This window comes from Plectropomus leopardus, chromosome 16, assembly GCF_026936395.1.
Source record: "Plectropomus leopardus strain MGB_pleo_1.0 chromosome 16, ASM2693639v1, whole genome shotgun sequence".
In the NCBI taxonomy this organism is placed as follows: domain Eukaryota; kingdom Metazoa; phylum Chordata; class Actinopteri; order Perciformes; family Serranidae; genus Plectropomus; species Plectropomus leopardus.
The window spans coordinates 32,945,709-32,969,843 of NC_142191.1; the positions used below are offsets into that span (position 1 = coordinate 32,945,709).

The following is a 24,135-nucleotide window of genomic DNA, read 5'->3' on the forward strand; positions in this document are numbered from 1 at the left end:
CAGGAGAATTGTCAGCTGGTTAAAATTTGCATTCCTCACCACCAGATGCCAATAAATCCCCCTATATATCCCTGTAAGGAATGATGCTAAAACACTCGTGTTCATGTAGATTGTCTTTTTCTATGCCTCCACCTCTGTTTTTTGTATTTTTTTTGTCTGTCCGTTCATTCATTTGTCAATCCATCCATCTCTCTCATTCTCCTGAGCACAATATCTCAAAAGCACCTTGAGGGAATTTCTTCAAATTTGGCACCAATGTTCCCTTCGTCTCAATGATAAATTATTTAATCTCAGCAACAGCAAAAGTCTCTGGCTCTGCATCCTCATCAAGTACAGGCGTAGAACATGGTGGTGGCGGAGAAAAGCCAGAGATGTCAGTCAAATCTCCTGTAAAATACTAAAGGAGGTAGCTCTTGCCATGATATTCAAACAAGCTGGAGCTCAATGAGTGAGGAGAAACAATAATTTTTAACCCTTTGGTGATAACTGTTTAGCCATTATGGTTTCAAATTGGCCACCCATGTCTACATCTCATTCTAATGAACATGATATCTCAGGAACAACTTGGATTCAAGGATGAACTAATCCGATTTTGGTGGTCAAGGTTAAGGTGTATGTGTCCCATTCTGATGTACCTGATATCTCAAACGCCTTGAGGGAATTTCTTCAAATTTGGCACAAACGTTCACTTGGACTCAACATTGAACTGGTTAGATTTTTGTCGCCACAGGTCAAGGTCAAGGTCAAGATGGCCTTGCATCCATCCCATTATTATTTATGTGATATTTCAAAAACACCTTGAGGGAATTTCTTCAAATTTGGAACAAATGTTCACAAGGACTTAACACTAAACTGACTGATTTTGGTGGTCAAAGGTCACTGTCACCATGTTTTCATGAACGAGATATCTTTCGAACACCTTGAGTGGATTTCTTTAAATTTGGCACAAACATCCATTTGGACTCAAGGATGAAACTGATTCAAATTTGCTGCTTGAAGTTCAAAGGTGAAGGTCGCTGAGACTTTAAAAAACATATTTTGGGTTATAGCTCATGATTTCATATAGTAAATATGACAGAATTCCACAAAAATCTCTAAAAGAATATATGATGAAGTGATGGCATTTTTCTATCTAGAAGATCAAAGGTCACCTTCTTTACGACATCATAATGTAAACTGTAAGCACAGGTTGACCGATTCAGGTACTGTTTGTCCACATTGCAGCAGCACTAATAAAAAGCACTGCTCTGTTTCATCATGAGACTTGCTTATGTTAAGAAAGCAGCATTACAAGTCTTGCTCATCAGACAAAGCGGTCCATTGACTCAGTGTTCAGACTGTGGGAGAAACTGTTGGCGGGTGCTTTTAGAGGCTCAGCGTCATCATCTTTCACAGCCAGGATGTTTAGAACAGTCAGTACATATCATAATATTAAATATAATATTATATATTAAATTGTGTTAGAGCATTAAATTAAAAAAAATACCAAACATACAGTTCAGCTGTGGATAAACCTCATCAGCAGATCAGCTGTTCAAATTGTTGATTACAGGAAGGTGAAATGATGTCAGTTTCAGTGTTCACTTGGAGACTGACCACAATAAAGGGGGATTTTCACAGTTTCACTTTCACGGTTTGGTCCCAGACTTGGGCAGTTTCTATTTTGTCATACTTTAACACCTTCCTGACATTTCACCGAGGTACACGGTATATGACTATATTTGTGCGCAGCAACCGTGACTTCGGTATCTTCTGTGAGTTCTGTTGGCATTGCAGGCCAAATAATTTCACAAAAAAACTCAAAAAATGTTAAGACAGGTAAAATTCTTTAATTTATTTGTATTTTTTAACAGAATTAGACAACCGTACAACCTCTAAATTCATGTTTCCCTCTTTTACTGAACCCAGACTAGCCTAATTGCCTTGTTAACTCACGTAAAACACGCTTTATTCAGACGCGACAGAAATAAAATAAGTCACCAAACCCGTCTTTGTAAGTCCTGCTAGTTATTTAGTTATATAATTCACTGTTCCAACACTCATCAACTTTTGTTTGGTCAAACTAATCCCTTAATCCACCAAGTTAGATGTGTTAACAAGCAGCTGTTGCATCCTGTGAGGTTTCTTCATGGCTAGCAGTCAGCTCAGCTGCCTGTTACAACAGACTGACCCTGGGGCTGTGCAAGATGTGCACTGCACGCAAAATATCCCCATAACTACGATGGAGGTTTATGGCTGCATTGAGGAAAATCTTTTTTTGGAAACTTCGAGAATACAGTCGTAATATTATGCAAAAAAAGTATGAATATTTTGAGAGAAAAAAGTTGTGATATTATGAGAATAAACCTGTAATATTACAAGAATAAACTTGTAGTTTTATGTCAAAAAGTTGTAGTTTTATGAGAATAAACTCGTATTATTAAGAGAATAACGTCAGAATTTTACAAGAAAAATTTATTTCACGTGAAAAGAAGTGGTAATATTACGTGAATAAAGTGGTAAGTGGTATGACATTACCTGTTGACTGTGTGTGGGGAACAGTGGTTGCCATGGAGGCTACCTGTGCTCTCGCCTGTTTAATAGTTTGTGTGCTCTCGCCTGTTTAATAGTTTGCTTGCAATATGTTTATTTCCATAATTTAATGTCCCCTTTCTCATAAAAATAAGACTTTAAAATTACCTCGTAAAATTATGACTTTTTTATTGTAAAATTATGACTTTTTTCTCATAATGTTATGTTTATTGTCATATTATGCCTTCTACTTTTTTGCAAAATATTACAACTTAATTTTTGTAATTTTACAATTTTATTCTAATAAAATTAGGCCTACTACTTTTTCTCAAAATATTGTGACTTTTTTCTTATAATATTATGACTTAATTCTGGAAATTCCAACTTTTCTTGTAATATTATGACTTTATTTTTGAAATCTGACATTTGTTCTTTCTTTAACATAGCCCTAATCCTCCATTGTACGTTATAGCTACTACAGTATGAGATTAATAGAAAGATCGGCGTAATTTTGCCAGTATTGAAAACAAACTTGGTATATTGTAATACAGTAATACTGCCCAAGTATCTTTGCTTCATCATTTTTTTCCCAAACTTCCTCTGAACTGTGCTGTTCTCTCTCCGTTTCAGTTGACAAGCCTACCCCTGACGCCAAACCATCCAAGCCTGCAGCGCCCGTGGTCCCACCCAAGAAGCCGATCCCCCCTCCTGGGAAAGGCAGACCAGGAAGCCTCCCACCAAAGAGGCCAGACAAGCCTCTCGCTCCCTCGCCAAACCTAAAGTAAGTCCACTCATTCATTTCCGTGTCTATTTATCTCTCATTCCAGCATCTGTTACTCTGTCTGTCCATATGAACGCCACTGCCCTTTATAAACTAGCACCATTCTCTGTCCATACGTATTCTCATGAAATAGGGTTCTATTAAAACAGGACAGTAGTGAATAGTGACTGCTGACATGGCATTTGCAGTGCACAAAGGACAAGTCCATTCATTTCCTGTTATTTCTTGCATATTTTCTAAATTTTCTTCTCTTTCTTCTCCATTTTCCCTCATATCTGCAGGCACAATGGAGAGGTGCCTTCCACACGACCAAAGTCCGACTTTGAACCGTTATTGTCCACCAAACCCAAAACGCTGTCTGGGGACTGGGGGGAGAAGTCCTCAGAAGTGGGTATGTACAGTGAATCCTCATTTCACTTTGAACTTTTGTGATTTTTGGCCACAAGCAGCCAATAAATATGCTTCCTAAATCATGTTTGCTGTCACAACATGCACCTCTGTGTATGACAGCTCACACACTCATCTCTAAGGCCCATATAAACATATTAGGTAGTTTTGGTGCCCCCCTATGGTTCAGGCTCAATTATTTTATTATTATTAATAATTATTATAATAATAAACTTTATAAAGCACTTTTCAAGCTTAAGCAAAATTGTTTCCAAAATTAAAAGATTTACAGAATAGAAACCCATGAAGCTCCTCGCCCGCCTCCCTACTGACAGAACCAAAATGAAAAACATTAAGAGTGTTTGCGCACAAATATTTAATATCTCTGCATACCTGAACTGATTGGGGTGCAAGTACCAAAATACAATTCTGAAAAATGAAAAAGTAAAATGCAGTTAAAAGAATGAAGCTCAGTTTGTAGGACATTTCTTGCCAAGTTGCTCTAAATGTTCTTTTTCTGTTTTCGAAAGAAATCAAACCATTTTTTTCAGGTTTCAGAGGTTTAAATGCTAGAGAAAGGAGTCTGAATTGATATGCCTGTTGTGGATCCAGGTGTTAAACATTAAAGGAGTGCCTCCAACAAGGGAGGCAAACAGAGCCCACAGAAATGCCCACAAGGGGGCAGAATGACACAGGACATCACACAAATGACCACACAGAGACTCACAAGTTTTAGAGCAGGGAGCAGATGTCAGTCTGAGAACGGGACAAATTGTGAAATACAGAGATAAAGACAGTGGTGTGTTATGCACAGCTAAAGTTTTAGGGCATGCAGGCAAAGCAACAGGTAAATACAAAGAGCGACTTTGTTAAATTATAGGTACTATTATTCTTGCACTGTAATGTAATCAGTTATCGCCCTGTGGGGACGCATATGTGTTATTGTGTACTGGGAGAAAGTCGGGACTTTTATTGTGAAGGAACAGGAAGTGTTGTTGTGGTTGGCGCTCTTTTTGCAGGGTGAACATGGCGGCATTCACTAATAAAGCAGTTCTTGAGATACTTGAAAAGTTTGTATTCTTGTGGAATAACATGATGCGCCTCCTCACGTCACCTCACGCCGCTTCACGTTGCCACACGTTGCCACCTCATTTCGCCTCATGTCGCCTCACGTTGCCACCTCATTTCGCCTCATGCTGCCTCACGTTGCCTCACTGATTGATGCCGGTTTGACTCAGCTTGGCCAAAAGTGACAGTGGAAACAGTCCTTGAGACGGATTGCCGTGTGCCGAGGTAACCGGTTAATGTAAAGCTCTGCAGTGTTGGATGGGAGACCAGGGACAGAACTGATTGACATATTGTTCTCATGTTTACATGTTTTTGCTTGTTGAACGGTTGTATTGATAAAGTACTAGTTCTTTTGAAACACAAAGGTTTTATTACACTTGGATTAAGGATCATTTCAAAATGTAACTAACAAATATCTGGAAAAGTAATTGATGCATATATAAGGAAATCTAAAAATGTTGAATTTAAGAATGAAATTCGGTGTGACTGTGTTTAATTGGGTTCGCACCCTCATTCCTCATTAACTTTTCCCACCAACATTTCCCTTACATCAGCATTGCGAATTCATTTGCAGCTGCCAGGTTTTACAGATCTCAGGTGTTATTTATTTTTTTGCCTTGAATAAAATGGTGAAAGAGGTGAGGCAGATATGCTGAGCTTTAACTGACATCGCCTTGAATGAGTAAAGCAGAGCTCAGTGTCATTGTGAAGGAAATCACAGCAGACAGGAGATGGTGAGGGGACTGAGAGCAGGAACAGCAAAAATCACAGTTTAAAGCAGGGGTACTCAACTGGCTTTGCCAGGGGACAGCCCCGGATGCGTTTCTAGGATTTTAGGATGTTACTGGGATTTTTAGACATTTCTGAGATTTTAGGATGTTTCGAGGATTATAGGATATTTAGGACATTTCTAAAATTTTAGGATGTATCTGGTATTCAGGACAATTCAAGATTTTTTAGGACACTTATGATATTTCTAAAATTTTAAGATGTTTCTTGGATTTCAGGACATTTTTACGGTTTGAGGGTGTCTCTCAGATTTCAGGACATTTCAGAATATCCATCACATTTCTAGGATTTGTAGGATATTTCTAAGATTTCAGGATGTGTCTAGGATTTTAAGACATTTCTAGGATTTTTGAACATTAAGGGCCACCTGGCACTCTACCAGGGGCCAGATTTGTCCCTTAGACCATAAGTTGAGTGTCACTGGTTTACAGGTTTACATTTAAAGATTCAAAGATATTTGGGGGGCTTTTAGCCGGTGGCCTTTATTTGATAGGACAGCAGGAGATATGGCAGAAAAGGGGGTGAGAGAGTGCGGCAAGGACACATAGCCTCTGAACATCGGGCATGTGCTTTACTAGCAGAACTATCCGGCACCCCAGAGGTTGATGTTTTGACGTTTGTTCGTGGATGAGAAGCTTTTGATGATAAACAGGGGAGCAAATTGAAAGGCAGAAAGATCCAAAGAAAAGACTTGAGAGGATCTAAACAGAGCTGACCTAAAACTAGTTCACTGGAGAGTTTTCTGTGTGTGACAGATTGCGTTCAAAGGTGATAAAGAGCTGCTAAAACTCCATACTGCGCTTTAGAAGACAGTCTGACACACATGGCTGTGGAACATGAAAGTTCAATCACAGGCAGTGCTCTCTAACTGCAGCAGTTTACCACTGTGGAGCTGCGAAGTGCTGTTACACAAGAGGTGCTAACAGTTTTCACTTTTGTGTAATAAAGTGGGAATGACTCATTCTGTCCTGTTTAACTTTGTTGTGCTCAAATGCACACAGTCGTAAACAAACTTTATGTCATACATTCTCTTGTTCTCTCCATCCACTCATTCCTAAATGTTGAAATAAGTAAATCAGATCAATTTCTGACAGAACACCTGTTTACTGATCTGCTCACATTTCTACTCTGTTGATGCAAACTCAGCACTTTCTCCAACCTTGTTTTGCTGAGCTTCTCTTGCTAACTGAAATTCTGTTTACATTCATTCACTCATTCCAATCACTTTTACCTCGTCACCTTGTCTGTGTCAGTTTTGTGAATGGGATATCTCAAGAACACCTCAGGCGATTTTCTTAAAATATGGCACAAATGATCACTAAGACAAAGTGATGAACTGAATAGATTTTGGTGGCCATAGGTCATGGTCAAGTTGAACTTGCATCACTCACATTTACTTGATCGCAATATCTGGGAAACACCTTGAAGGAATTTCATTAAATTTGGCACAAACATCCACTTGGATTCAGTGGTGAACTGATTAGGTTTGGGTGGTCAGAGGTCACATGACCTTGACTTTCTCGTTTTGTTAGTATGGATGAGATGAATTCTGAAATGAGGCTAAGACTCTTGTGTGTACAGGGATGGTTAGAAATCGTAACAGTGTGGATGTGGTCTGAGAATAAGTGCAATATAATGCAGTCTGTTCACAAAGTACTTCCTCAGATACTAAATAGCTTTAATAATGCTTGGTAGGGCTGGGTATTGTCAAGAACCTCACAATTCAGTTCAGTTTCGATTCTTTAGGTCACGATGTGATTCGATTTCGATTCCATTAGATATTGATCCAGCTGCTTCGATATTGATTGAGTTATGTGTGTTGATGTCAGAAATACCCAGATAATTCATCAGAATACCTTCTGATAATTGTTAAATAAAGTGTGCATTATCTGTATTGATTTAGAACAAACTGACACCAAAACTTCTTTTACCATTATATTATTCTTTATTAGATAAAAATTAAAACTAAAATTAATTTAAAGTACAGAAAAGTGCACATTTTTGCCTGAGCCAAGCTTAACAAACGTAATAAACATTTATGCAGGACTTGTCAACTTGCATTTGTGTGTGATCCACAGCTTTAACGTTAGCAACAGGTTGCAAAACATCTGTGCAGTGTCGGCTCAAATGGTTACGTAGGTTTGTCGTATTGTTGCAGTGTTTTAACACTGACTCATGAGGCTCACAGGTGACGTAACCACTTCGACTTCATGGATCCAAACGTCGGCTGTTAATGTTTCGGCGCTGATTTTAACACATTGCTACCTTGCACCACTATGGCCATTTTAATGAATAAACAACAGACATTGTTTGGGGGTCAAGCGGGCCCTCTGAACAACGTCAATCAGTAAGGCGTCATTACAACAGAAATAATCGATGTCAGGGTTTTATGAGTCGATATTGAATTGGCAAAAAACATATTGCAATGCATTGATGAATATTTTTTTTCCCAGCCCTAATGCTTGATCTTAAAGCAACATTGTTCATCCACAAGTTTTAGGTTATGATGAACCATAAAACAACCAAAAACCTTGACATTTCCTGTGCTTGAAGATAACCCACTTGATCATTAGTGAAGGAACATCCACACTGCATGTGTGCAGATTTCATAGCTTTTGAAGCCAAGCAAGATAGTTAAAGTGCTTTGAACACTGATAATGATCATGCGCTACAGCACAGCAGAACACAGGAACACAGAGGAATGTCATGTGTGCAGCACACTGATGTGCAAATGAGGAGACATCTCTGCCTCGTGTAACCCTTACATTAGCCAGCAAGACCTCCTCTCTATGAGTGGAAAAACCTTTTTTTTTTTTTAAATTCTAGAAATGTTCTAAAATCCTGGAAATGTCCTTGAGTCTGAGTATTATACTAAAATCCTAGAAATGCCCTAAAATCCTACATATCTCCTAAAATTGTAGAAATGTCCTAAAGTCCTAGAATTGTTCGGAAATGCTAAAAATGGCCTAAATCCTAGATATTGCAAAAATCCCAAAATGCCAGAAATGATGTCAGGTCCTGGAATTGACCAAAAAGTGCTAGAATTGTCCTAAAATGCTAGAAATGTCCTGAAACCCTAGAAACATTATTACATTCTAAAAAATATCCTGAAATCCTAGAAATCTCCTTCAAATCAGAGAAATGTCCTAAAGTGCTAGAAGTGCAAGTCATTTTGAAAAAGTTGCCCCCCAAGCAAAGCAAGTTGACTATCCCCGTTTTAAAGAGTTAACTTTGTGCTGCTCTGTCTGTTGATATCATCAGCTGACAGGAATTGAACCTGTGCCCAGTGAATGAAATTATTTTTTGTCAGTTCACCTGTGGGTGTTTAATTAGTCATGGCTCAATGTTGCTCTTAAAAATCTTTTCCTCTCTTCTTTTCCCTCATATTTTCTCTCCCTCTGCCTCCCTCGTCTCTTTAGCAGACCTGATGAGTTTTGATGAGCTGTCGTCTACCTCGGAGAAGCTCTCTCACCCCACTGCTAACAGACCAAAGATGCCTGGCAGGAGGCTGCCCGCCCAGTTTAGTGGAGGACATTCGGTGAGCGTGCACACACACTCAGCATACTCACACACAGATGATAGTGTAGTTGGAACTTAAAGTCTGGTAAATTAAAGATATGTGCAATAAGTCTGTTACATCACAAAAAATGTGCCATTAACCACTCAGCCAAATTGGGCTGATTACAAGTATGTAAAGTTCGGTTTCAGCAGTTACGAAAACTGAGCAGTGCTCTCTGCTCTGAGATGCTGGGGCCGTGTCTGCTGAAGGAGCCGAAGCTTCAGTTACACTTACTTACCTTCAAGGTCGTAGCATTACATTATACGTATATTAGCATCATTCCTGTTCACCGCCTGTGTGTGAGCTGCGAGTTGATTTGTGAGCTGCTGTGTTCTACAAGTCCTCTTAGTTCTTTTAGTCTAACAAATACATGAATAAATAAGTCTGGAAAAAGCCACAATCATATAAATGCAAGCAGAATATCCATCACTTAGGTACTTTTCAGTCATTTTAGTCTGAATTGGCAACTCTTCCCGCAAAATAAATGATAATTCATTGATTTTTCATGCTCCAATTTGTCATTTTACACAGTATAGAGGTATTTTATAATGTATTTCTATGGGGTTTTAAATGGGAATAAAGTATCTGTTTGGGCCGTAGTCTTCCACCCCTACTTAATACCACTCACTCACTCTCTCTCTCTCTCTCTCTCTTATACACACACACACATAAATGAAACCCAAAGTCAGAAGCTTGTTGACTAACATCTTTGGTCTGATGTAGCAAACATATCAGGTTTGTGCCAGTTCTGTTCTGGCCTTGTCCAGTCTTGATGAGAGACACGCAGAAAGGTGCTGTAAGATACTGTAGGTAGGACAAATTTTCAAAAAAGATTCAGTTTTTGAGCTGATCAACATGTTAACAGTTGATGCTGCACCTGCAGCTGCATTTCAGAGACCAAAAATGTTTTTCAACAAGCGACTGACTTTGGGTTTCATTCTGTGTGTGTGTGTGTGTGTGTGTGTATGTGTGTGTGTGTGAGTGTGTGAGTGTGTGAGTGAGTGAGTGAGTGTGTGAGTGTGTGAGTGAGTGAGTGAGTGATATTAAGTAGGGGTGGAAGACTTGAGTCTAAACAGATATTTAATTCCCATTTAAAACCCTGTACAAATACAATATAAATTCGCTCTATACTGTACACAATTCTCATCAATGAATTATCATTTTTCTTTTTAAATCTGTATTATAATAATCTGGACAATGTGAGTGTATGAAAAATGATTAAGATCTGATAACTTATTGTTTTGGATGTGTTTTCAAACAAAGGTATGTATCCATGAACCATATTCCTCATAATTTCTCCATAACAACACATTGGAAAATCTGTTTTATAATTAATTTGTACTTCAGTCTATCTGGCTATTAAGTGCATGAATTTTTTTGAACATGCTCTCATGTGAACCTTTATTTCCACCAGGGTTTATAGGAAAAGTGATAAAATGACTAACCCTATGTAACTAAATAGCATGTTACAGAAATGGCTGTATCTCAAAAACTCTAAGGACCTATATCACATTTTTGGTACCACTGGACTCAGAACGACTTGAATTTCAATAATTTGTTTCAGTGTATGTATAATAAGCATAGAAAATTAGTGCTTAAGTTATTTTTGTGATTTTTTTTTGTCTTTCAACTTTGTCTATCAATCAAGGCCTGATAAATTCCAGATGTTGAAAATTTTGATTTTGACATGTGTAGCCACATGTCTTGACACTTAACACAGAAAAGTTCAAGTTCCTATCTCTAACAGAAAAATATTTATTGGGCTTTTACCTAACATACTGAATGTAGTATAAGGACATTAATGGGTTAAAAGCCAGCGTAAGGAGTCTACATCTTTGTCATAATTTATGCTGCTGAATTTATTTTCAGATTGAAGTTATAGGCTGTATATTAGGCTGTCATCAAAAACTTTCCAGCCTCTCAGCCCTTATTTCTTTTCTCACTCTTACCTGAAATGATATCCTTCAGCTTTCTGAAAGCTGTCACCTCGTCTCACTCATTCTCCCTCTGTCACGCTCGCTGTAATTTACACACACACACACACACACACACACACACACACACACACACACACGAGCTGCCCTCCTCACACAGGTCCCAGCACCAGCCTTCACCTTCACAGAGCGCTCCCTGATGTCAAGGCAACAGTGAGCTGCACTCCACCAGATGATTGTGTGACACTAACAGTCAGACATTAGAGATATGGACTTCTCTACATGTTTTTGGAATATTATCATGTTGGGGTTCCCTTCATTAGTCAGCATACAGGAGGCTTTAAACTTAACACAAGAAATATTGTAAATCAGTCAATTTATAAATCTCTTCTCTCACAGCCCAACAAGGAAGTGAGTGTGGAGAAAGCCTTCAAGACTGATGAAGAGGATGCTGCCAAACCAAAGCTAACAGAAACCAGAAAGGTAACTTCCACCATCAATATTCACCAATACATGATACATGCAGAATGCAAACACTGCAAACGGCATGGTTAAGCAGCATCACACCAGGGGGAGTGCTGTTGTAGGGAATTTCAGCATGGCTGTGATGCAGTTTAAGGCGCCAGGCCTCAGGCTCATAACAGTCGGGCTGATTCTCAGTACAACAGCAAGACTCAAGTGTGATACTGCTTTTTTTACATCAGTTCTACAAGAAGAATTTATCAGTTAAAGAGGAAGTAAATCCCGCACTTTTGGCTTGAGTGCCTCCTCCTCTCAAAAATGGGCGGGACTGGGAGGGGGCTAAGACACACCCAGTCACTCAGCCATGCTGCCTCATGATCCACAACACTGTTCTTTCCCCCTGCGGTGGGAGGTTGGTGACGGGGCGGGGACAGGGGGCTCAGACTCCTGCTACTAGGACTAGCCAATAGCAAAATTCAGTTGCAGTAACAGGTTTCAACCTTTACTCGTAAAAATATGTAGAATGTAATACTTAGATGTATGCTTTGCTTTTTGACTGAAAAAAGTGGTTTGGGAGTTTATTTATTCTCTTCCGTTAAAAAGCTACAAGATGTTATGATCTGTTTTTTATTTAGTCATTTGTTTGATCCCACCAACACAAAGTGTTCCTAAACTAGACTGTGACTGGACTGTTGCTAAGCAACAGAAACCTTCCTGCACACTTGCTACTTTCAGGAATCCCCAGGATCATGAAAAATCTGTAATGGAATTTCACAATTATGTAGTCCAGGCCTGTAAAAATAGAAGAAAAAATAAAAAATTGCTATTTATTTTAGAGACTATAGTCTCTGTTTATAACCTACAAAATGTAGCATAAAGGCAGATTTAATTTCTAAAGCAGTCAACTTAAGGTCATTTGCTTCGATGTGACTTTTTGTTTACATCACATATTTTTCGTCATTTTCTCCCTGATTTCCGTCTTTCTCCTCATATTTGCCCATAAACTAGAATTATATTTGAATGAAATTCCAATCTGATATGTCTGAATAACAGCGGCCAAGTGGGGCAAGAAAAAAAAGTTTTAGGGGTCCTTCAAAAGTCATGTAAAAGTTTAAAATTTCATCCATGAAAATTTACATTTACATTTTTGGTTACTGTAAGTAACAAACTATGGATAAGTGCCTCATACAAGCTTACCTTCAAGCTATCCATCTCAGGGCTCTTATCTACAAATAACCTCACAAAGTTGTCTTGACAAACACGAGCTGGTTAATTGGCACCTTCCACACAGTCAAACAGTTCTCCGCACTGTGTGTATGTTTGTGAGGTTAAGTAATCATGGAGGGAGGGAGAGAGACAAAGACAGAAGACTACAACCCGCTGTTCAGACTTCCTGTTCAGTGTTTCATTAATTGCTTTAGATGCTGTCTAGTCTGGATTGGTCACGGTCAACCAAGTCTAATTAGACAGGGCTGATCAGCGGGGGGTACACTGCATAAGACCACCCTATTGTTCTAAAGAGAGACACACACACACACACACACACACACACACACACACAGTGCAGTCAGAATAAAGCCTAGCTTGGAGCACTCAGTCAGCCTGGACTATGTCCGTTTATTCTAACCCTGAGAAAAGAGGATGACAGGAGCTAGATTTTAAGAAAATGTAGTAGATAAGCTACAAGGTACAAGGTAGATTTATCAGTCATTATATAAACCTAATTTAAATGTATTCTTAATCCTGTTACATAATCAACAGTAGAGGCGGAAAGTGACTCAACAGACTCAACACTAAAAGTTTACAATGTTAGATTTCTTACAGGTTCTGAATTTGTCATATGGTGCTCAGTCACCTCAGAATTCAGTTTGATCAAATTTTGAAATCAGCGATTGAAAGCCTTATTGTTGAATATGAGTATGTTATCACCGTGGAATTGTCAAAGAAAATACCTCGGATCAAGTAGAACCTCAATTCCCAAGAAGTTTGGAAGCTGTGTAAAAAAAGAACAGACTGCCATGATTTTACGAATTCTTTTTGACCCATATTCAATTAAAAACAGCACAGAGACAATATGTTGTCTATTTTGTCTATATTATTGAAGTAAATTGACATGGACACAGAGTATCCTTTTCCTTACTTACTGCAGTCTTCTATCAGGACAGCTTGACTTGCAGTAGGTGTTAAGATAATAACAAAGACAGCTACAATGAAATACTATAGTTTCAGACAGCTGGCAAATTAATGGAAAACCCGAAATATGTGTGTGAAGAAACATTACAAATGCAGATGCTCCCACAAAGACTTGCAGCCTGATTCAGAAGAAAAACTTTGGTCTTTTCTGGCTCTCCGCCAGTGATTGTTAGGCAGGAGGCGTTAGGTTTTCAGGTCGTCCATCCGGTTGTCTTTAAGTCCACACGTACCTCGTCTATCCTGTTCCTGTGAAGGCAGCATCTCAAGAATGCCTTGAGCAGAATTCTTCAAATTTAGCACAAATGTCCACTTGCACTCCCCAATGAACTGATCAGATTTTGGTAGTCACAGTGCAAAGGTCATGATCACTGTGACCTTGTGTGTCTCATTCTTGTGAACACTGTCTCAAAAACAACCCAAGGGAATTTCTTCACATAACTGATGAAATGTTGGCAGTCAAAAGTCAAATACACCATAACCTCCATTGTCTCATTCTTGTGGACATGATATCTCAAGAACAACCTGAGGGAATTTCTTCAAATTTGGCACAAACGGCCACTGCGCTCACAATTAATTGATAAGAATTTGGTGGCTTTCAGGGATTTCCCTCAACTTTGGTACTAATGTCCATTTCGACTCAAGAATGAACTGATTCAAATTGGTGGTCAAAGGTCAAGGTCACTGTGATGTGACAAAACATGGTTTTGGTTAGGACTCATGAATTCATATGTTTATTATGGCAAGATTTTACACAAATGTTTATTAGGACATAATGATGACGGGTTGGCATTTTATATCTAAAAGGTCAAATATCATTGATGATGATGTTCTGTAAAAACTCCTATCTGGCCATGACTCATGTCTCATCTACTCATATCTCTGGAACAGAAGGGGTCGGATACTGAATAGGTGACACTGATCTTGACACTGTGTTGATTGTAGAGATCTTTTGTGCTGTTGGGGGAAGATGTGTGTGAAGCATCCATTTTCTTAACAAAACGTCCATGTTTGATTTTTCTTGTGGCTTATTTATTTTTTATTTTAGAATTTTATAAAAAATAATTATTTTAGTCTTGTGAATTTTATCTCTGTAATTCTATTTGCAGAACCTGTCTGTCTTACTCCATCTTCTGTTTTTCTCCCTCTTTTTATCTTCACAGCCTTCCACAAACACCTTATCCCAGTCACTGTCACTCAACAGGCCCGCCGCAGCCAGCACCGAGGCCAAGCCGAGCCCTGCAGCAGCCCCGAGTTCAGACAGCATGTCACAGGGCAGCAGGGCCCAGCTGGAGCCTGAGGAGCCCAGCTCACAACTAGAGGAGCTCAGGAGCCAGATGAAGGAGCTGCTGCTGTCTGTGGAGCTGCTCAAGGCCCAGCAAATGTAATAACATGAGAACATCTTGAGAACAGAGTGTCAGTATGATAGAAGGAACAGCAGAAAAGGAAAACAGTAAAAATGTGCCAGTATGCTTTCATAATGTATCTTTAAAAGATTACATTATGATAATTTGTGTTGTGTTAATACTCCAGTCCCTCTGAATTGCTAACAGTTTTACATCCTGTCAGGCATTTACATTGCTGGCAGCTATTTTCCATATTTCCCACATATCTAATTGTGTGAAATTGGTGACATAATGCTCTCCTTTATCACCGTGTATCATATTATGTTGTATGTAGGTCTGACTGTTCCTTAACATTTATTTCGTCTGGTTGGAACAAATATGAAGATCTCATTCGAAACAAACATTTAATGTGGCACAGTGATTGTTAACCATGGATTTAGCTCAGTTATTTAAGATGTAGTGTTTCATGATAATACTTAGAATTGCACTGACTTTTGGTTTTGTTAGGCAGACCCACCAGGATTTAGCAGTGTTGTGATCGCAACAGTAAATGTAAATTAAGCCAATCCTTGTTATGTTTACGTGACCTTGGCATTTTGTCCAATCATAGCACCTTTACAGCAAATTTGAGTATTTGAAACCAGTAATATCTCATGTTATTGTAGAGCTGCGATCAGTGTATTGATCCGCTCAGTCCCTCTGTCTCTCTCTCTCTGGTTACCATAAGACTGCTGTGCCTGGGACAGTGACACACACAGTGACAGTGATAACTGGCAGCATCACACAGCTAACACCACCCAGCGTCTATTATCTGTACTAATTTTTAAATTTGACAAACCCTTTAAAAAAATGTTATTATGTTAAAAAAAAAAAGAAAATGCCTAAAAATAACGCAATATGCTGACAATTTTTTTGAAAAGTGGACCTGAAATTATGCATTTCAGGTACAGCATGCAAAACAGGTTGCACATCTAATACGTCACAGTTTAACTCATCGAATGCATAACACGTCTCACACATAATACATTGCACACAAAATTACACATAATGTAACGGCACAAAATTCCTGTCCTGAACAGGCAGTGTAAAAGAGGCCTTTGGTTTGACAGGAGCCTTGCTAAAGGAGCAGTAGTGGCATCAACAGTGCCATTCTGAGAAGTTGTGTTTAAATGTTTATTAATCTCCAAAGAAGGGACAGTTGTTAAATCAAGAGTTTGGAGTATACTCTTGTTAATGAGTGTGTGTTTGTGTGTTTCTCTTCAGGAAAGAGATAGCGGAGCTCCGAGGAGAGCTGGATGAGGAAAGGCTAAAGCGTGTGGCTCTGCAGGTAACATCGATCTCCACAGCAACACATGCTGGGCTGTCTACATTCATTACTCTCATTAGTTTAGCCAAATACTAATCGATAACAGAACGAGCACACTGACAGGCATGTACACAGTTAACACACGGCATAACAGACAGGGACATACACAGGTTTTCTAACTGCTGACCTGCAGCCTGTAGCCATGGGAGCTACAGGCAGCTCAGTGATGAGGATGATGGACAGGTGGCTGAAGACACGGATACTGTGCTCTGACACCTGCATGGTGAAAAACAGAGGGATCAGACCAAGTGGTCCGCAGAGAGGAACTGCTTGTAAATAGGTACAGCTTTTCTGTTCACAGCTTCAGGGCATCAACTCTGGCTGTGTCTTGTGATGTATTTAAATAGGAAAATACAGGCAGTGTAGCCTCTGTTCCATGTGCTCTCCATCCAAGGGTTAAGTTAACCCTCTGAGACCCACGTAGACCTATTTTTGTCTTTTTGGAGAGGACATGGCATCTTTAGGGAGAAATAGCAGGTCAACAGTATATGCTACACAAATGTGATGTACATAATCTGAAAGCTGGAACCTGAATTAATTGTAGATGCGGCTCGGTGCTAGGTGTAAAGTTCATAAGGCCCAATTCAGTGATACTCAACTTAATGTCCATGGGCCAAATCTGACTCCCAGTAGCCCCCCCCCTCCAAATAAATTCTTATTCACAATAAAAATAAAGTGATTCATACTGGGAATTATTGTAATACAGTCTTCTTTTGTTTTTCCACAGCTTTTTGGCATGCTGACTATCATGCATGCTCAGAACTCCTTGACCTGTTCAGGTTGAGGCGTATACATCAAAGACTAAATTAACCCCCAACCGAATTGCTTAGGTGTGATAGTCCAACTTCGAAAAATTTGTTATTACAAATTTAGTCTGACGAACATGTTTATATGTATTCTGACCCTCAGGGCCCGCTTGAATATTACACACACTCGCTCTGCGAGCTGTGCTTTCAAAAATTAAGCTTTAAAAATATTATACATTAATATGATTTTCTACTGTCATTGTATTATTCTTGAACCAACATCAGTCCTATCATAAATATCAAATACTATATTTTCAGACTTTTAACGCTTTAAATGCCAGATTTTTGTAATGAATCCAACTTGTTTTTAGATTAAAATAACACGAAAAATTAATTATTTTTAATATACTACCAGATAAATAGATATTTTTTTATTATTACAGTCTGGGATATGTCAATGATTAACAGCAACATTGATTTTTAAACATTATTATTTTTTGTGCAGTGTTTCAAATACTCAAATACCACATAAAATACCACAAAAGGTGCTTTTCAAAATGGCTTTAAAAAATGATATACATTAATATAATTTTCAGCTTTCATTGAGTTATTTTTTTAAACCAACATCCTTCCTAATCATATCAAATATTCATTAATTTACAGAATGTTAACCCTTTAAATGCCAGGTTTTTGTCATGATGCCACTATGCTTTTGCATGAGAGAAAAACATCAAAAATGAATTATTTTTTTTTAATATATCTCATGCAAAGTAGTTTTATGTTGTTGTTTTTTATGATGATGATCACAGCCAGTGATTTGCTTGATGACTGTGATTTGCAGTCAAATTGATTTTGACAGTGCATCTTGTGGAAAAAGCATGTATTTTCTCCAAATGTCAAATATGGTTAAAAAAAAAAAAAGACAGGTGGAAAATAGTGAAATTCCAAGTCAACAGCCCATAATGTCAGCCAGAAATAATGCAATGCATGTTTTTATGCTTTGATGGCTGTGGGATCAAAAATGTCAAATAATTTTTGACCTTAACAGTCTGAATTTAACAATTTAGTTTTCACAATGTATTTTAGACTTATTGTAGGAGCTGAACTGGAAATTCTCAGTTTAAACAAAAACACACAACCTTGCCAAAATGTATGCCATATGCATGAGCACAGCCAAAAATATATAAAAAAAAGAAGAATGAAAAGCTCGTAAATGCGTCAAACAGTCCCTTAGGGATAAAAGTCCAGTTGCAGTCGCACTGACACAGTAATTGGACTTTTTGTAACATCATGTAAACATGCAGAAGTCTCCGTACTGAGTGTGTGTTGTGTTTCTCTGTCCTGGCAGATGGAGATAGAGAAACTGAAGCGGGTCGTCCACTCAACGTGAAGCCCACGTTTGAATCAACAGCAAGCCTCAAGGCCAGCTGCCGGCTTGTGGACCAATCAGAGAGCAGACGGGTGGTGACGGGCTGATGGCTGAGCGGATGGAGAGCCGGTGGGGAATCACACCAACCACCTCGAGCACAATCCTTTTTCAGCGATCCACGAAAAGAAACTCTCCCCGTATTTGTAAGATTTACATTTTGCACATATAAAAAATGTTCAAGCTAGATGTAATTAAGTTACAGATGTATATGTTTCTCTTTTATTCTTTTCTTTATATTTTATTTTGCCAATACAAAAAAGCAACAACTGAGGCCTTACTTCAAACTACTGCGCTGGACTTCCACCTCTGCCGCTCCCGCTCGCTCCCTGTCACTCCAGCGTTCCTCAGGCCCCTCGGGGACCAGGTCCGCTCTCAGTACTACTGACTTTGTATAAAGCAGGGGATGCTTGTTTTCGTATTTTTTATGGTGCACAAATAGTCGATTTTAAAAACTAAGGAAATGTTTGATTTCAGTTCACAGCTTTTGATCCTCGCAGCAAAGTGATTTTTCTTTTCCTATGCGGCGCCTGTGCCACTCCATGGCGGCGGCGGCGGCGGCGCCGCCTCAGAGAGCTCTGTTATCATTTGTCTTTTATATGGTTTCTAGCATTCCTATCCAGGGTAACACTACTGTGCCTGTTCATAACGAAATGATATTAAGTGTTTGTAATGGGAACTTATATATACCACGATGGTGTCTGGAAATTTTGCAGCATGATATTGTATATCTCTATTTTTTAAGTCTACTGACATGCCTAGTCAAATCTTATATATAGAAGGCCTCTTCTATGCTGGTCTCTTCTATTTTTGTCAAACTTGTTTCACATGCTGGGAATGCTCTCAGTCTGCAGATACAGCAGACACAAGCCACATGCAAAAAACAAAGTCAAAGAGAGAGAAAGGAGAGGCTGCACTCTTTCATTGTCAAAGCTGATGATCAATATATTGGCATGTGTATTAACCCTTTGAAACCTTGATCGACATCACTTTTTCTTATGCTGCTTTCGGACAGCTTTCTTCGCGTATTTAAACCTTTGAACTCTGGTGTAATTTCTTTCAAAAACATCGGGAAAAAAGGCTACGGGCTACTTGGTATGAAATGTTCTGCAAATTACAAGAAATTAGTCGATTTAGAAATAGTTCTTTTAAAGCTAGGGGAAAAACTTCCTAAATAATTATCCAAATTACATGTTAGAATTATGTAACAACATTATATTATTATAAGCACCTTTCCATGTAATTCCTGTGACTTTTTTGTTTTGTTTTGGGTTTTTTTGTTGGTGGTGGTTGTTTTTTGTGGTTGTTCTTCCTTTTTTTTTTTTTTTTTTTTAAACTTTTTAAATCATTTTCTTTCAGGAATTTCATTTTCTTTCTTCAATTTCTTTCTAATTTCTAAGCACTTTTCAGGTCATGTCCTTTTTGTTCTAATTTCTCGTTAATTTGGGGTGATTTCTTCATTGCTAATTGCCTTCTTCCCATGTTTTTGAAAGAAATCAATGTAAAAAGCACAGTGTTCAAAGGGTGAAAATAATCAGCCTTGTTCTGATTATCTCTGCAGCCTGCTTTTATCTGGCCACCATCCCTCTGACCCCTGCTGCAGCCCATTCTACCTCCTCCTCTCCTCTCTGCGTCCCTCTCTCATTCAGGGTCAATCACATGATCTGAGAGGAGCCTCTGCTCTGTGATGTGTTTACGCACGAGCATGCACAGCACTTGTTGGTTGTCCTGTCCTCATTGTCCATGTCTGTCATTGTCTCTTCCCATATTCTGAGAACACAGGTCCAGTTAAATGGAAGCAGCAATCTGAATGAAATCCACATGCATTCTCTGTATCTTTGAGAAGCAAACGGTTAAAGCCCCCATGTGTAGGATTTTATTCAATGATATAATCCTTCCAATGATGCACTTGGTGGATGTTTTTTCTATGTAGAAAAATGTGACAATTTCGGTGCAAATTAGTGCAATCCATACCTGCCAAGAGTCTTTTTCGCCACACTTGCCCAACACTGCCCCAGAGCAGTCGCTGTCCCTCTGTCAGCTGATGAGTCAGTCCAACACTTTGGTCCAGTATGAAATCTGTTGATAAGTGTGTGGATAATATGGATTGCAGAAAAATGTGGTAGAGATATTCATGGTCCCCAGAGGATGGACCAGAATGGTATCACTCATTTCTTTTCATATGATGCCATCAACAATGAGTATGTTTACATGCAGAAAATAGTCCAGTTTTTGCCCTTGTTCCAAAAAAGACAATATTCCTACTACATGTGTAATGAAAATAAATGTTCCACTAACAGTCCTGCTTACATGCAGCTGTGCATACACTGATTAACATGCCCTAACATGTCATTAATAACGTCATAATATGGAAAAGAAGAACAGCAGGAACCGCTCATCATTTTGCTTCTTTGCATCAAAATTGGAAATTTTTTTTCTACCATTGGTGGACTTGTTGGACTCAGAGCTGCGATATTTGCGCAAATCCAAAAAAGTGTTGATATTTAAGTTTCATTAGTTAAAAAGCAGTTGTGTTTCTCCTTCACACCAGAAATTCAGGCTTTTTTTGAATGCATTTGTACCCCAACTTTGCAAACTGTTCGCGAGAAGCTTTTTGAACAATGTACCCATGATAACGCACAGACATGGCTGTAAACAAATGAGGTGCCGTGTGTCACAAACTGCGGTAAAACTGAATTAGCTGAAATGCAAGTCTTGGGTGGTATGTAATATTTAATACTATCATACCATGAATTTTCACTAGGGTATAAGGTTTATGACAATATAAGTGTGTCGCACTAACCCCACACTCCCCAGCAGTGGGTGCACTATTTACTTTTTAGCTTTTCGGACTAATAAAGGCACAACAGAAACAAACAAAATGTTAAGAAAAGTAATATTCTCACACCTACTTTCCTAATTAAACAGAAACACAACTGTACACCTTTAAGCTTTTTCGGTCATGCAATAGTTGGTGTTACTGCGTCTTTCAACCCAGCTGTCCGTTCCTCCTGTAGAGTCTGCAGACTGCACTGTGGTTGTGACGGTATTGAAAAACATACTATTGGAATTTCTAAATACCCTGTTAAACTGTGTTACCAGTACGAATAATACTGACATATCTTTTGTCTTATCCTGAAAATATTAAATTCAGAAAAATTGACATGACCTACATCAGATACAGAATATTGTCACATTCGAAATAAAAGTGGATCATTGGTGTTCATGTAACTGTAGCCATTGAAATATCCCAATATCTAACAGGAGCATTGGTCCAATAAGTCCAGTATCCTTAACCACCTGCAAAACTAACAGCATTCCCATCAGCCTCAGCTGCACTTATTGGTAAACAACAAGTGTTAGCATGCTAAGCTAAGCTGGTGAACATGGTTAATATTCTACCTGTGAGCTTCAGCACAATATTGCCTGACCAATACTGCATTTTTCAGGCTGGTATGAATATAAGAAAGTTAAACTAACATCACTGCTAATAAACTGCTAATAATATGTCAGCTGCTGTGAAAAAGATTTATATTAACACATAACATTTTTAATAACACAACAATCCCTGTTTTTCTAATTACGACGATATGCTGAGTCAACTATTCATACAGAGTGTACTTTTTACAGTTGAAAAACAAACTAAAAGTTCTCTCCTCAATAAAAATATATAACTTATTTGTGCTGTTTGGAAACATCTCTTTAGAGCGTGTTAGCTTTTAGCTCAAAGCTTCACCGAGCTGCTGGCTGACTCATAATCTTGTCTAAAACCACCACAGAAAGTCTCCAGAGGCTAAAATGTTCAAATCCTACACATGCGAGCTTTAGGATGCAGCTCATAAACAGAAAAGGAAATGGACCTCTTACTCACTGTACATTTTCAGCAGCTCAGTACCCCCACTGGAGTGGATCCTTCTGTCTGCGAGCCAGGCTCAGGGCTGCAGGAGTCCAACTAATGCACAGTGCGATGTGAGCCACTCTGTCGGCTCTAACGGGTGGCCCCAGGCGTTGGATGTGGTTCTGTGCTGATAAACAGCTTATCTCAGTGTTGAGATGCTTTTAAGAAAGCGAGACCAGTACAGAGTGTAACCCCCTCTGGTCTGTGCAGGGAGTGCTGATCACAATATTTACAGCAGATCTCATTTCCAAGTCAAATGTTGTTTTCACATTACTACTGTGTACCACACATTCCTGTTATTCCTTGTTTTTTTTTATTTTAAATCTCTTTCTACATGTCTCACAGATGTCTTAAAAAGGTGTGACTCTGCTTCAAAATGCTCCTCAGGCTCAGTTCCGCGTGTGTGCATGCTGTTGCTGGTGTCTGCTCACAAAGTGTAACCGAGTCCATGATATTAAATTCTGAACTCCAGAGTAGGCTTGGGTGGTACAGAATACGTCATACCTCATACCTTCCTGAAATTTCATTGGGTGTATAATGGTGTAAGTGTGCAGCACTAACACCTGCAAAATGTAAAAAAAAAGTAATATTTTCTTGCCTGTTTTCCTTATTAAACAGAGAAATACAACTGTACGCCTTTAAATCCAACTTTTTCTTGGTCACAGAAGACAAATGGGGCTTAAATTGCCTCATTAACTCATCATGAAACATGCTTATTCAAACTCAACACAGACAAAATTAAACTATCTTGGTTTTTCTTGCTAGTTATATAGTTAGTAAGTCCACTGTTCGAACAATCACAAGCTCCATTTCATTGAAATAAGTCCTTAATTCACCAAAAACATGCTGTTATTCCCCATGGTCTCTGCCTGCTGGCCACTAGCTGTTTACAGTCATGTAACTTCTCCCTCCACCTCTAGGTGTGGCTGTGTCTTTCAGCTCAGCTGCCTGATCCACCAGTAGAGACCAGAGCTTGAGCTTTGGTGGTGCGTGCTGTGCACTACATACAATGACTTTAATAGAAAGAGGAGCACCTGTATTTATGACGGTATTAAAAAAATATACCTTTGGGATTTCTTAATACCCTGCTATACCGTGACACTGCCCAATCCTACGCCTGAGTGTTTTGACGAACTTGATACTGTATATCTGATCTTAATGAGCACAGCAAACATGTTAATGCCTAACGTGAAACACACTTCCTTTTAGCATGCAGCTCTTGAATGGTATAGCTCGGGTGAAATGATCACAGTGTTGGACAGAGAGGCTGGGGGGGGGGGCAATGTCTGTAATACAATATAGCCTCACTTTCACTAATTGTACATTCCAGAGTTGACACCAAGAGAAGAAGAAATTTGTGCGCAAATAACATATTTTCAAGTGATTTTGTTTACAAGAGCTGTATCCTTGCATGAGCTGAGATTCTTTTCAAAAATGAATAAATATCATCTTTATTTACTGTCACAGACTTTGTTCTTTTCTTTGCCTTTGAATATTGCATCACTTCTGTGGTTTCATGGTGAAGACTTTGTCAGGCTTTTCTGCTTGCACTGTAAAATCTGACAAGTTGATTTTACTTAAAAAAAATCCCGAAAACCGATGGCCGTGGAAAATGTAAGTCAATGAACTGTAAATCAATATAACTGTTAGTCTTAATTTACACACGTGGACA

The 24,135-nt window shown here is 38.8% G+C and overlaps 1 protein-coding gene across 2 annotated transcripts in view; it reads left to right on the forward strand.

Annotated features, from left to right (window-relative positions):
* The window catches only part of cd2ap (CD2-associated protein), a 78,582-nt gene extending 54,655 nt beyond the window's left edge, over positions 1-23,927 (forward strand). Inside the window, exons 13-19 of one of the 2 annotated variants that reach the window (XM_042503550.2) lie at positions 3,142-3,292; positions 3,574-3,683; positions 8,959-9,074; positions 11,429-11,512; positions 14,845-15,065; positions 16,291-16,354; positions 18,488-23,927. In XM_042503550.2, the coding sequence (XP_042359484.2) occupies positions 3,142-3,292; positions 3,574-3,683; positions 8,959-9,074; positions 11,429-11,512; positions 14,845-15,065; positions 16,291-16,354; positions 18,488-18,529 (788 nt within the window). In that variant the 3' untranslated portion in view covers positions 18,530-23,927. Of the gene's footprint in view, positions 1-3,141; positions 3,293-3,573; positions 3,684-8,955; positions 9,075-11,428; positions 11,513-14,844; positions 15,066-16,290; positions 16,355-18,487 lie in introns of both variants that reach the window. The other variant, XM_042503549.2, reaches the window with a different exon arrangement.
* The last annotated feature ends 208 nt before the right edge of the window (positions 23,928-24,135 follow it).